This window comes from Camelus bactrianus, chromosome 9 (assembly GCF_048773025.1).
Source record: "Camelus bactrianus isolate YW-2024 breed Bactrian camel chromosome 9, ASM4877302v1, whole genome shotgun sequence".
In the NCBI taxonomy this organism is placed as follows: Eukaryota; Metazoa; Chordata; class Mammalia; order Artiodactyla; family Camelidae; genus Camelus; species Camelus bactrianus.
In genome coordinates, this window is record NC_133547.1 from 33,421,221 (window position 1) to 33,434,082 (window position 12,862).

The following is a 12,862-nucleotide window of genomic DNA, read 5'->3' on the forward strand; positions in this document are numbered from 1 at the left end:
TATAAAATGTACAACAAGTAGATTAAAGTAGTAAAATTTTCTTTAATAAGTATGAAGAGGTAAGTTAGCAATTACGATACAGTGGTCTTAGGTACCGCTAGTTTCCTCTCTAGTTGTTGGGTCCTCACAGCCTGCTGCTCACAGTATAAAGTAGAACCTCTCTGAAAAATAGTTTGGCATTAAGTATCAACAGCCTTAAAAAAAAAAAGTCAGATTCTTTGAATCCGTAATTAATTCTACCTCTAATACCTTTTCCCCGGAGAAAATAGAGACATACACAAAGATTAGTGCTCAAGAATAGTCATCACAGGGCTGTAACAAAGAACTGGAAACCAACTGAAGTAACCAAAAGTGGCATGTACCTTGCAGCGTCTCTATACAAAGCAGTATTATGCAAGGAACAGCATGTGCAAGGCCTGGGAATCTGACAGTGTGTACAGAATGACAGACAGTTCTCCACAGCCGAGGGGAGGACACGCAGCAAGAAATCAGCCCCGATTTAAGGCTGTGTGTGCCACGCTCAGGCAGGATGTTTGGAATTTATCCTAAAGGTAATCAAGAGCCAGTGGTAAATAAACAGTCATAAACTCTTTGCAGATGCTCCCGTAAGAGGTGGAGCTCATTTAACCACTACAGAAATCTATGCAGGTCTATGCGTTGTTTTGATCAAGAGGATATAGCAGACGTAAAACTGCGTAAGTTCTGGGGTGCAAGCCTCACAGGACCTCACAGCCTCTACCTTCTCCCTCTTGCACAGTGCCCCGAGATCCCCAGGTGGGAAGCTGTTCTAGTCTACTGGAGGATGAGAGAGGCCGCGTGGAGGAGAGATGAGATGCCCCAGCCAGAAGCCAGCACCAAATGTCAGACACACAAGTAAGACCATCTTGAACCTTGAACCGTCTTGAGAACAGAGATCTTCTAGCAGAACACAAGTCACATCAGTGAGCCCGGGTGAAACCAGCAGAGGGACCACCCAGTTAGACAACCTCCAGAATCCTGAGGAACAACACATCATTGTTGCCTTAAGCCACTAAGTTGTGGGGAAGGTTATTATTCAGCAACAATTAGCTGATAGAGTCCCATCTGCAATTTCAGACTCATAACTTTAGATCTATAATTTTGGAGAAAAATATCTGTCAGGAGTGTGATGGAAAGGACGGGGGGAGGGAGGGGTTGGATGGCAAAGAAAGCAGGAGGCTATTGCAGGTAAGAAACTGAACTACAGAATTAAATAGAGTTACATATTCTCAAAGCTGTCTGAAAAGGAGAAGACAGATTTAAGAAACATATTAGATGTAGCGTTAATAGACGTTGGTAATCACTTTGGTGTGAGACAAGGAATCAGGATGGCTCCAGGTTTCCAGCTTAAGTATTTATTGAGTTAGGGAATAAGAGGTAGACAGTGTAGCCCAAGTATGCAGAGCAGTGCCCTGGCGCATAGTAGGTGATCAGTCAACAGCTGTGCTGAATGAATTTACTCTCACAATAGTATGAGTTAGATACGATTTCTCCCACTTTCCAGATGATGAAACAGAGAGAAATTAAGGAACCTGCTTAAAGTTACATAGCTAGTAATTAGTGGATCAAGAACCCAAAGATCTTAAGTGTTTAGAGACAAGACAGGAAGTTAGAGTTTCTGCTGGAATGGCCTCTATTTTCTCTGAGAAAGAAAGAGAAAAGATCAGCTTTTAAAAATAGAAGTATTTTTTAGAAATGGTGAAGATAAGGTTTATGTATGTGAGTGTGTTGTAGAAGACGACAGACACAAGCATGCAAGGACTGACCAATCTCAGGGGTTGGATCTGCCTGGAATTCCCTTATTTTTCATCGCGGACACAGACTAAGGTATCAAGGATCTGTCAAAAGCCTAATAATATAACAAAAGTCTAGGGTTCTTTATCAGGGTTCTAAATAGAACATCAGAAAAAAAAAAGTTTTAATGCCTTTGCCAAATCTAATACTTAAAGCCTACAGATCTTTACAGAGGGTAGAAAAATTGGGGGGAAAGGTAATTAAGTGGTAAAAGCCAGGGGACTTTCTAGGAGCACCTCATGTTGGTTTCCTCACATCATCTTAACACGAAAGATTAAGTGCCTCATCCAACGAATAATAATACAGTGAATACAAGGATACAATCTATTAAGTCAGCAATTTAATTTGACTGAGAAAGTGGTATCAATGCTGACTTTTGCACTTAGATGAGTCAGATGATGAAGAACAGATGGCCCAGGAGAACCCATTCTCAACATTATGAAGATACAAGTATTAAGGGAAAGTATGTGAAAGGGAGGGGTGGGAGGTGGGGACACACACACATATACACACAAAATAAGAATTGGATAGATGTGAGGAGAGCGTGGAGGGCCAGGCTAGAAATAAAAGGTCAACTTTTTTTTAACTTTGGTAAGTCTTCAACTACTTTTTTAAAAGTACTCGATAAGATGCAAAGCATTATTTTGTATAGGCTATTTTGAGATCATACTTACCAGCAGCTGTTTTCAGCAACTGATGTGGATGACTATACTTGAATGAAGGATAACCAAAGAAACACACATATTTTGGCTTTAAAACACGACCATTACCACCTGTCTGAAAGTAGCGAACACAAATCTAGAGATGACAAAACAAAAAAGGAAAAGCTTTCATAAATGACCTTCATGGCTTACCTCTAAGTATACATTGAATTTCAAGTCTATTCTATAAGTGAAACATTATCACAATATAAACAATATGAAAGTATCCAGACTGAAATCAGAATATTTGGCATCAGTGACAAATTTATTATTGGTTATTTCTTAAGTATTTCTGATCAAGAAATCAGAGGAACTCAAACCCCAGCTCATAGAGAGTATTTTGCTGTTCTTTTGTTCAGTAAATTTTGTTAAGTAATTATATCCTTGAGTCAGATTTGTTCACATGCTTACATGGTCCTTGCCTAAAATCCCTTATGAAAGTAAAGAAATGTTTAACAATGTATTCTGTATAAACACATCAGCTTGTAAGTACACTTGAGTCATTAACAATTTCCTGAAATAAAACTACTAATGAAATCAAAAGTGACTGTTAGGATCTAAAGACACGGAAAAACTTGTGCAGTATGTACCCAAAGGTTTTCTTTTCGTTCTTTTTTTTTAAATTAAAGTATAGTTGATTTACACTGTTGTGTTAGTTTCAAGTATACAGCAAAGTGATTCAGTTATATCATATACATTGTTTTCCATTATAGGTTATTACAAGATATTAAAAATAGTTCCCTGTGCTATACAGGAGGTCCTTATTGTTTATTTTATATACACTATCGTGTACACATTAATCCCAAACTCCTAATTTATCCCTCCCTTGCAAAGGTTTTCTTACCGTCATTTATAGATGACTTTTTAGATTTAGCTATTTTATATAGCATCATAGTATAACAAAATACAATCTGTTATAGAAATAAGTAAGCCTGAATGTATCTCACTTGACTTACCAAACCTTAAGTATCAGAAAGGCAGAATATTTTATTTTAAAAGTTAACAATTCAATGTTATTAATATCTGCTTAGCTACATCACAGTTTTAAACACAAACTACAGACATTTCTAACTTTCTCAGTGTATCTGAGAATACTGGTATGTATTTGAAAATGTTTCATTAATGCAGGAAAGAGTCATTTTTACTTTAAAAAATTACTGTATCATCAAGTACTTTATACTTTAAAGATGATTAGCCCTTAAAATTTAAATTACAATACGTATTATAGTCTTGTTATAATACCTATTTATAAACAAGAATTTCATTCTTTTTCTTACAGCAAATACTATAAAAGCAAATACTTGGTTTACTGACAAGAATAATACATTTACATTCTTCTGAGATTTTTTTCACTGTAATTTCCAGGCTGTTACTGATTTCTGAAGAACGCCAAGAAAAAGTAAAGACCCCTTTTCCTAAAACATGAATAACCTGCAATCATACACTTCAGCTTTACTTTAAGAGACCATCCTAAAGCAGCTAATGTTTGTAATACTTATATTTTACTCTTACTAACATCAACATGCAGGCTTTTAACATAAAGTTTAAAATAACTAAAATTCATGGCTTAAAATTTAGCAGACAGTGAAAGAATTCTTTCCCAAACAGTCCCATTTTGTCTGTCCTTTCTGTCTCCTCCAGCCCCCACAACCCTGACTCTGGGTCAACAGACTCAAAGGATTCAATTAACCTCTCCTTCATCAGACAGTATAAAATTTAGGGACAGTAAATGAAAGTTTTGACTTAGATAGATTTACCTCAATATTGGTGAAATAGTTCATGTTTTCAAAACCTTTCAAAGGAAATTAAACTACAAGAAGATTCACCTTCAACAACTCAACTTTTATTGAGGAACTATTAATGGGTCAAGGGAGGTACAAACTATCAAACTCAACATGTACTGAAAGCCTACTATGTGCTGGGTACTTTGAAGGTATTTATAAGCATCTTCTTTATATCCATCATCTTTATATCTCACAAATACCTTCTGGAACAGGCACACTAGCCCTCTTTAACAGTAGAGAAACTAATGATCAGAAAGGTAAAGTAATTTGTCCAAAGTCACACAGCAAAGGAATGGCAAAATTCAGCTCTGAAGCCAAGTAAATTTGACTCTAAAGGCCAGGCTCTTTCTATCACATCACATTACTATAATTAGGAGAAACAATCCCTGTTTTCAAGGACTTAACAACCTAGTTGAGACAATAAATACACACACACACACACATACTCTCTCTCTCACTCTCATGTGTGGGCATGTGTGCTCCAAGTTTTTCTAGTAAGTATAGATAATATAGATAATATTAAAGGAGTTTAAATAGAGAGTTTTCATTTGTCTTTGTTTTTGTTTTCCCCAGACTGGTTTGACCCAGGAAGACTTCCTGGAGGAAGATTTGAGCTGAGCCTTGCATAATAGGTATAAATAAATAAAGAGCAGAGGTGTACTTTGAAGGCAGAGGAAACAAAAAAAGGACTGCAGTGAGAACTTGATTAGGAAGTCTGCCAGGGCAGTGAGTAGCCTGAGTTGACTGAGTTTGACTGAGATCACATCAAAGGGGGCAGTGGGAGGAGCTTGAGCACCAAACTGCAAATGTCAGGATAAGGAATGTGAACTCATACATTATGGGTTACTAAAGAAAAAGGATTAAGAAGTTAATCCATTTGTGTATTTTTAAAAATTAGATTACAACAGGTAAAGCCTGGAGAGAAAGGACAAAGAAAGTATTTTGTATTTGAGGCGTGAAACGACAGGCTTCTGGCTGAGGTGATTAAAGACTGGAAAAAGACAAAAAACGAAATAAGAGCAACAGGCATTATGTGATAAATAGTGACGCAATGTCCATTAAGAGAAGGCTAAAACACATCAGTGAAGCTGCCCGCTAAAACGATAAAAAAGGAAAACAGAAGGATAAAAATGGGATAAAGAGAAAAAAATAATTTTTCAAGTAGGAAAGACTTTTTTCTACAAACAACACAAAAAAACAAGAGATGAAAAGGTTTAACAGATTCACATAAGGGAAATAATAATAATTCAAAGGGCAGTCATGCAGCATACCTAAAGACAGGATGGTTCTGTGCTCAGGAATTCAAAGCTAAACAAGATACAGGATACAGTCTCTGAATTCAAACTGCTTACACTTTACTAAAGGAAGACAGAAAAAAACAGAAAAATCCAAGATGATATGGTAAGTCAATTAAGTCAAATGCATGATGCTGTAGGGTACAAACACAAGGCTTTCTTAATAATTTATTGTAGGTGGTAAGACCTCTTGTTGCTTACAATTTTTTATAACAGATGGAAAAAAAACAGAGTTTTTTTTTCACTGAGTCATTCAACAAATCTGTTGAGTACCTACTACTACATGCCAGGCACCTAGGATTAGAGAACACAACTGATGCGATTCATTCCTTTATGGAACAACAGTCTATACTGTGAGAGATAAAAACAAGTAAACAGGTGACTACAACAGAGTTGTAACAGGGGAGACACTGTTAAGGAAACACAGAGGGATCCTACCTGGAGAAAGTGAACTTCAAATAAGACCTAAGGGATGAGTAGGAGTAACTGAGAGGGTGAGGTGTGTTGCAGGTAAGGCCATGGGGGAGTAAGGCAAGAGTCTTTAAAGTAGAGGAAATACATGTGCAAAGGTCTAGAGTTGAGACAGAGAGAGAGAGAGAGCGCGCAGTATGTGTTCAATTAACTGAAATAGTTAAATATACTTCTAGTGTAGTTTAGTGTGGACTAAAGGTGAGGGAAGTGCCGAGAGTGAGGGTTGGGTAGGTAGGTTTTAGCAAAGAATGAAGTCTGAGAGACTGGAAAGGTCCAGATCATAAATTGCTTCACAGTCATCTGAATTCTCAACATTTTGCTGAGAACAGTTTTAAGCAAGGAAATGACATTCTCAATTTTGTGTCTTACTTTATAAGATCACTCTGGCTATACTATGGAGAATAGGTTGGAGAGGCAGAAAGTCCAATTTAGGAAGGTCCTGCTCGAGACAGGGTGGGGAACAATGACTACTTTTTTTTAAAGATTTATAGGCTTGAATCAAGAGAAACAGGTTTGAGGGTTTCATTGCAGAGCCTAGAGTCTGACGTGCCTTGGAGGCATTAAAGCAGCCACTGTGAGTTGGTTCCAAACTCTCCTGTGCTAGCCGTGGCCATGTAACACAGTTCTAACCAGTGAGTCTGGATGGTATGGCCCTTCCCTCCTTCCTGCCCTGAACACAAAGTTGTAGCAGCTCTCTTGCAACCCTGAGGGGGAAAGGTCAAATGAATTGTTAAAATGACAACCCTGATAATGATGGGCCACTTAATCAGTGCAGCTGTCATCTAACTTTCAGATGCTTTGTATATACAGATATTTAACTTCCTACTTATTGGCTGGGTTTATTACTTACAGCAGAAAAACACCTAATATACATGCAACTTGGAGATTTCCAGAGCAGTTAAGATATTCGCGTCTGGAGTAGAGCTGGCTGGAAGACTGGGTAACTTCAGGAATCATCAGCATTTAAGTGGCAACTAAGTTCAAAGAAGTGGATGAGGTAACGAACAGGCAGTGTAAAAAGTACACAGAGGGTCAAAGTCAGAACCCTTAGAAACACCAATATTCAAAAGTTGGGCAGGGAAAGAGGAAGAGCTTTCTTCTACTGGTTATCTCCTACTTACTTTTCACAAATCTCAAATTATACAGTATCTTCTGGGAACTCTCTGACCCTGAAGACCCCTCCTATGTGTCTCTGTAGCTCTATGCACTTATTCCATCTTCTCATGCTGTGCTATAATTTTCTGTTTATGGTCTACCCCTGTCTCTCTCCCCTGTGCTCCACCACAGGGCTGTAATTAAATTTCAGAGGGCAGAGATCAGTGCCTGACTTACATTTGCATCCCCAGTTCCTACCACAGTACCTGGTACATGGCAGACTCTTGAAAAGGTTTGTAAAATCAGGGGTTGAACATTGCAGGAAAATCTGGAAGAGGGGACCCAGTTAGAAAAACGCTAGGCAAATAGGATGAAACACTGTGATTACTGGGATGTGACTTGTTTGGTGCTAAAGGACTGTGTGAAAGGGGAGAAATGCAGGGCAGATGGTGATTAAAAAGGTAGGAAAGACGTAGGTGGTAAGTATAGATCCAAAGAACAAAGCTGGAGTCTCTCAGCTGCTCGGAGGCCAAGAATCTACAGTGTTATGTTCTGCCTGATCAGTCTCTTCCTCTAGACTGCAGATTCCTCGAGGGCAGGGGTCGTATTATCAGTGTCCGGAACAAAGAGGTGCTCAATAAATGCTGAATGAATACGGGATATCTCTGTATCCCTAGTGCCTATCACAATGTCGGGTACCCAGATGATGCTCAATGAAAGGCTAGCGGGCGAAAGACTAGCTGGACTTCGGGGTACAGATGGAGCGGGAGGGTGACAGGTCACAACAGAAACGCGTCCAAGGAAGGAGAGGGGGTGGTGGGTCTGCAGACGGGTTGGCTCGCCACCGTCGCTGCCCTTCGTTTTGCAGGCATCCCTCCACCTCTCCATCACGCGAGCCCTGCACGCGAGGCACTCGGAGGACAAAGTAACACACCTCTCCGGGCTGACTCCGGATAAATCCGTCCTTCCCGACCTCAGATCTGCCCAACCTGCTTACCAGCCGCCCGGCATTCCAACTCCAGGTCGTCAGCACTCGCGCCGCAGCCATCTTACTCCGGAAATGAGAGCTGCTCGGCGGGGGAAGGCTGCCTTGGCGGGGGGAGCTATTGGGAGCCGGGAAACGCGCCTCCCCCGAGCGGCCACTGGACGGCGGAGGAACGAGCCTCCCACCCCCCACAACAGCCAACCAGGGAGCGGGGCGGGGCTGGGGCGCGCCCCAGGGGCGGGGCAGGCCCCCCCTGGGTCGCGGGGACAGCGCGCCCGCGCCGGGGGAAGTAGGCGAAGGGCAGCCCAAATTTAATTTCAGGGACAAAGTGGGTTAAGGCACTGCTGTGTGAGTACGTGTGCGCCAACGACCTTTCCAATCCACGAAACGGGGGAAATAGGGTTAAGGAAACATAAAGGAAGAACACTTACCAGGAGAAATGTATGTTGAAGTAAAATCTGAGGGATAAGTAGGGGGAAAAAACACCCTTCCTTGAGCCTGAATTATAACCACCTTGATTACAGAAAACGGGACATTTCTATACTTTGTAGCAAGACTGTACCGCTAGGGGTGTCAAAGCTATACTGGAATACTTCCTAATGACTGGCATTTCCTACCAGCATTGATTGTTCTTGGTTACCGAAATTGGCTTTTCGATTTCTTTTTTCTTGAAAGATGAACAAGATTATCACAATGCCTAAGATAAGCGTCATCAACAGTACCTTTCTTCTCTGAGAATATTATCAGATGTAGCAGCCCAGAATATGCAATATATATCTCAGACATTACCTTGATTTATTTGCCTCTTGGAGAAATGCCCGGGATATTTGTCAGTTCTTTCCTCATGTATGGGAATGGAAATCTGTACAGGTGTGTAAAAAATTATGGAGAAAAAAACAGAACAAAGACAAAAATCAGACTAGTGACTATAAAACAAAATTTCAGGTACTTCACAAATGCACTAATATTACTTAAACTCACACTTCTTATTTTGCCTTATTTGCTTTTCAGTGTATTTCACACACACACAAACTACTGTAAGCAATAAATCTAAATCATTACCTTTACAAGAAAATCTGGGATAGTCAAAGAGCTTTGATTTTTAAAAATTTTCCCATGAACAAAACATTTTCTAGGCACTATTAATATATTTGATAATAACTACATGCATGTGTTTGTATAAAAAGATAAAAGTAGCCGTGCCTTTGAAGTGAATAATTTTTCTTCCTAGGGCCCTTATACCACCTTCTTCCTCTTAACTTTCCCTTTGACTCTACCTTCTCCTAAGAAAATATCTAGTTTATTTGTTTTCTATTACACTTTTTACCTCAGTGGATTACTGCTTCCAAATTCAGTATTGTATCTTTCCTTATCTTCCAACATCAAGAAATATGCCATCTATTCACTACTTAATCCTTTCACTTGAGCTCAAAGGAACCAAACAACCCATTTCTTCTCTTTTTAAAAAATTAATAAAATGATTATGACCTGGCAATTCCACTCCTAGGTATATATCCAGAGAAAATAAAAACATATGTCCACACACAGACTAGTACCCGAATGAGAATAACAGCCTTATTCATATTAGCTCCAAACTAGAAACAGCCCAAATGTCCTTCAACACATGAATGAATAAACAGAACATGGTGTATTCATATAATGGAATATTATTCATCAGTAATAATGACTGAAATACTGATACATGCTTTAACATGAGTGAACCTCAAAAATATTATGCTAAGAAAAAAAGCTAGATACAAAAAGCCTGATTCCACCTATATGAAATGCTCAAAGAAGGCAAATCTACAGAGACAGAAAGCAGATTAGTGGTTGCTTGGCACTGGGGGTAGGAATGGGGAGTGACTGTAAAGGGCAAGAGAAAGGTTTTTGCGGGACTGGGAATTTCCCATTACCAGATTGTGGCGATGGCTGCATAGCTCTGTAAATTTACTAAAAATCATTGAATTGTACACTTAAAACAGGTGAACTTTATGGTATGTATATGTCAACAAACCTGTTAAAAATTGCGTTATATGGTACTATACAAAAGAATAATGTAACATACAGATAAGTCACATGATAACAAAAACCTTGAACTCATCATCACTCAGTTTAAGAAATAGAACCTTTCCTATGCTGGTGAAGGTCATGGTCTGCTTCTCCTTTTAACCCTCCCTCTCCCCTTGAGACAACCATTATGCTAAATTGTGTGTTTGTTGTTCATTTGTTTCCTTTAAAATTTACTATATAGATGGATCCCCTGACAATATAGTTTACTTTTGCTTGTTTTGAGTCTGATAAAAATGGTATCAAGTTCTGTATCTTTCTACAAGTAGCTTTTATGATGATAGCACAATTTATCCATTCTTTATTCAGTGAACATTTGTGTTGTTTCCACTTCTTTCCTATTGCCATCATTGCTGCTATGAACATTCTTGATAATTTCTTTTAATGCAGGAGTAAGTTTCTTTAAGGCAGTGCTTTTCAGACTGTAATGAGCATTCGTATCAACTAATCCAAGGTCATGGAGATTTACATCTATATTTTCTTCTAAGAGTTTTATAGTTTTAGCTCTTACATTTAGGGCTTTGATCCACTTTGAGTTAAATTTTTTTAATATGGTGTAAGATATTCCAGTCTTTAAAACATCTTTTTGTGTATAGTGTGAGACAGAAATCCAATTTCATGTCTTCCTTATGATTAACCTATTGTTCAACACCATAAATTGAAGACGTCCTCTTTTCCCACCGATCTGCCATCTCGTCTCTAACAGCAATATGTTTAAGGGCTCTAAGTAATCTATTCATCACTGAACCAATTTCACATTATTTTAATTTTAGCTTCATAGAAATACTAGGTTTCGCAAGGACAAGTACCCTCCACCTCATTGTTTTAAAGTTATTCTTGCCCTTTTATTTTTTCATATAAATTTTAGTATGACCATTTTAACAATATTGATTCTTCCAATCCAGGAACATGGGATATCTTTCCATTTTTTAAAGTCTTCTTTAATTTCCTTAATCAATGTTTTATAGTTCTCCATGTATAAGTCTTTCATCTCCTTGGTTAGGTTTATTCCTAGGTCATATAAATTTTAGAATTGGCTTGTCAGGCTCCTTAAAAGAAGTCCTGGTGGGCATTTAATTGGAATTTCATTGAAACTATATTTTCAACAATATATCTAAAGATTCTTTGGGGTTTTCTATGTAGATAATCATATCACCTGTGAATAATGATGGTGTTTTTTTTTTTTTTTTTTTGCCTGTACAATTTTATGTCTTTCATCTCTTTCTTGTAAAATCTGGCTGGACTTCCATCATCTGTTGAAAAGAAGTCAAAACTGTGGGCATTCTTACCTTGTTACTGCTTTTAAAAGGAAGATGTCTAATGTTTTACTGTTACATACTGTTATTAAGAATGAAATTTGCTGTAGGGTTTTCCAGATGTCCTTAACCAGGTTAAGGAAGTTTACATTTATTCTTAGTTTTGTTTGATTTTGTTTTTATCACATGTAGACCTTGATTTTTTTCAAATGCTTTTTCCTCATCTATTAATGTGAACTTAGGTTTTTGATATATCCTCATAACATTTTTCTGATGTTAGAATAATATTCAATCCCAATTTGGTCATACTGTATAGCATTTTATAAACATTGTTGGATTTATTTGTTTGTATCTTGATTGATCCCAGTGCATCTAAATTAATAAAGTTGGTCTATAATTTTTCTTCCCCCTGTCATCTTTGTCTGGTTTTTGTATCAAAGATTGAAATAACTATTAGCATTACCAGAATTTTCTGTTACAAAAGTGGTAGAACATTGGGAGTAGGAGACAATGATGTTATCATCAGACCCCTGAGGTTTCTATCCCAGTTTTCTAGTTAACAACTGTGTGGCCTTGTAGCAAAATTGTTTAACACATGCAGCTATAAATCAGTAAAAATAGTACATACTTCAGCAGGTCATGAATCCATGCAGCAGCTAAGTGCTTGATAAGTGTTGGCTGTTATTATTACACTTCATCATATTCTAATTGCTGCTCCCCTTTACTTAACTATAAGTATAGTACATTATTATTATTATTATTGAGAAGAATGACATTATAATTGATTACTTCTCAGTCTTTCCTATATACTTCCAATCACTTCAGGGCAGAAACTACCTTGCTCTTCTTTGTATACCTAGAGGCTTGCATATTATTTGGTACTCAGTGTTACGAACTGATCCACAAGCAGAATCAAGAAGTTAGCTGTTGTTCCTGGCACACACACACACACACACACACACACACACACACACACACACCGGGGAGGAATGAGAGGCTCATGCATTGATGAATGCACCAGGGCACACATATTTCAAGGCAAAGGCTGCAAAGAAGGCGAAGAGAACGTGGTCGGTGCACCGGAGGGACCTTTCTTACACCTTCAGCTCTAAAAGTCTCCAGTTCTGGGTAAGGCAGGATCCTCAGGAAGACAGAAATATACACAGATGTTTGCACAAGCCTGCGGGACAACTGGAGGATCAGTGGCTTCCTGCAATCTGCGCGTTTTGCTGAGTTCAGGGCAGAAGTCCTCCAGGGACACATTTCCTACCGTGCTGCAGAGCATCTCCCCGACTGCCATCCCGTCTCGCGGAGAGGTTCCGATTTGCGGGAATTTTCTGGGCGCCGCCTCTTTAAGCGCCGCGCCGCGCGGCGCGCACGCGCACGCGCACTGGCT

At 38.8% G+C, this 12,862-nt stretch overlaps 1 protein-coding gene across 4 annotated transcripts in view; it reads right to left on the reverse strand.

Annotated features, from left to right (window-relative positions):
* Window positions 1-12,790, reverse strand: part of DBT (dihydrolipoamide branched chain transacylase E2) — a 39,153-nt gene extending 26,363 nt beyond the window's left edge. The window contains exons 1-3 of one of the 4 annotated variants that reach the window (XM_074370040.1): window positions 12,737-12,790; window positions 8,933-9,005; window positions 2,487-2,610 (exon numbers count right to left, since the gene is read on the reverse strand). Coding sequence is in view for 2 of the 4 variants with exons in the window: in XM_010950448.3 (XP_010948750.2) it covers window positions 2,487-2,610; window positions 8,093-8,206 (238 nt within the window). In the remaining 2 variants the exon portion in view is untranslated. Of the gene's footprint in view, window positions 1-2,486; window positions 2,611-5,568; window positions 5,656-8,092; window positions 8,302-8,932; window positions 9,006-12,736 lie in introns of those variants that run through there. The other 3 variants (XM_074370041.1, XM_010950447.3, XM_010950448.3) reach the window with 3 other exon arrangements.
* Between the last annotated feature and the right edge of the window lie 72 nt (window positions 12,791-12,862).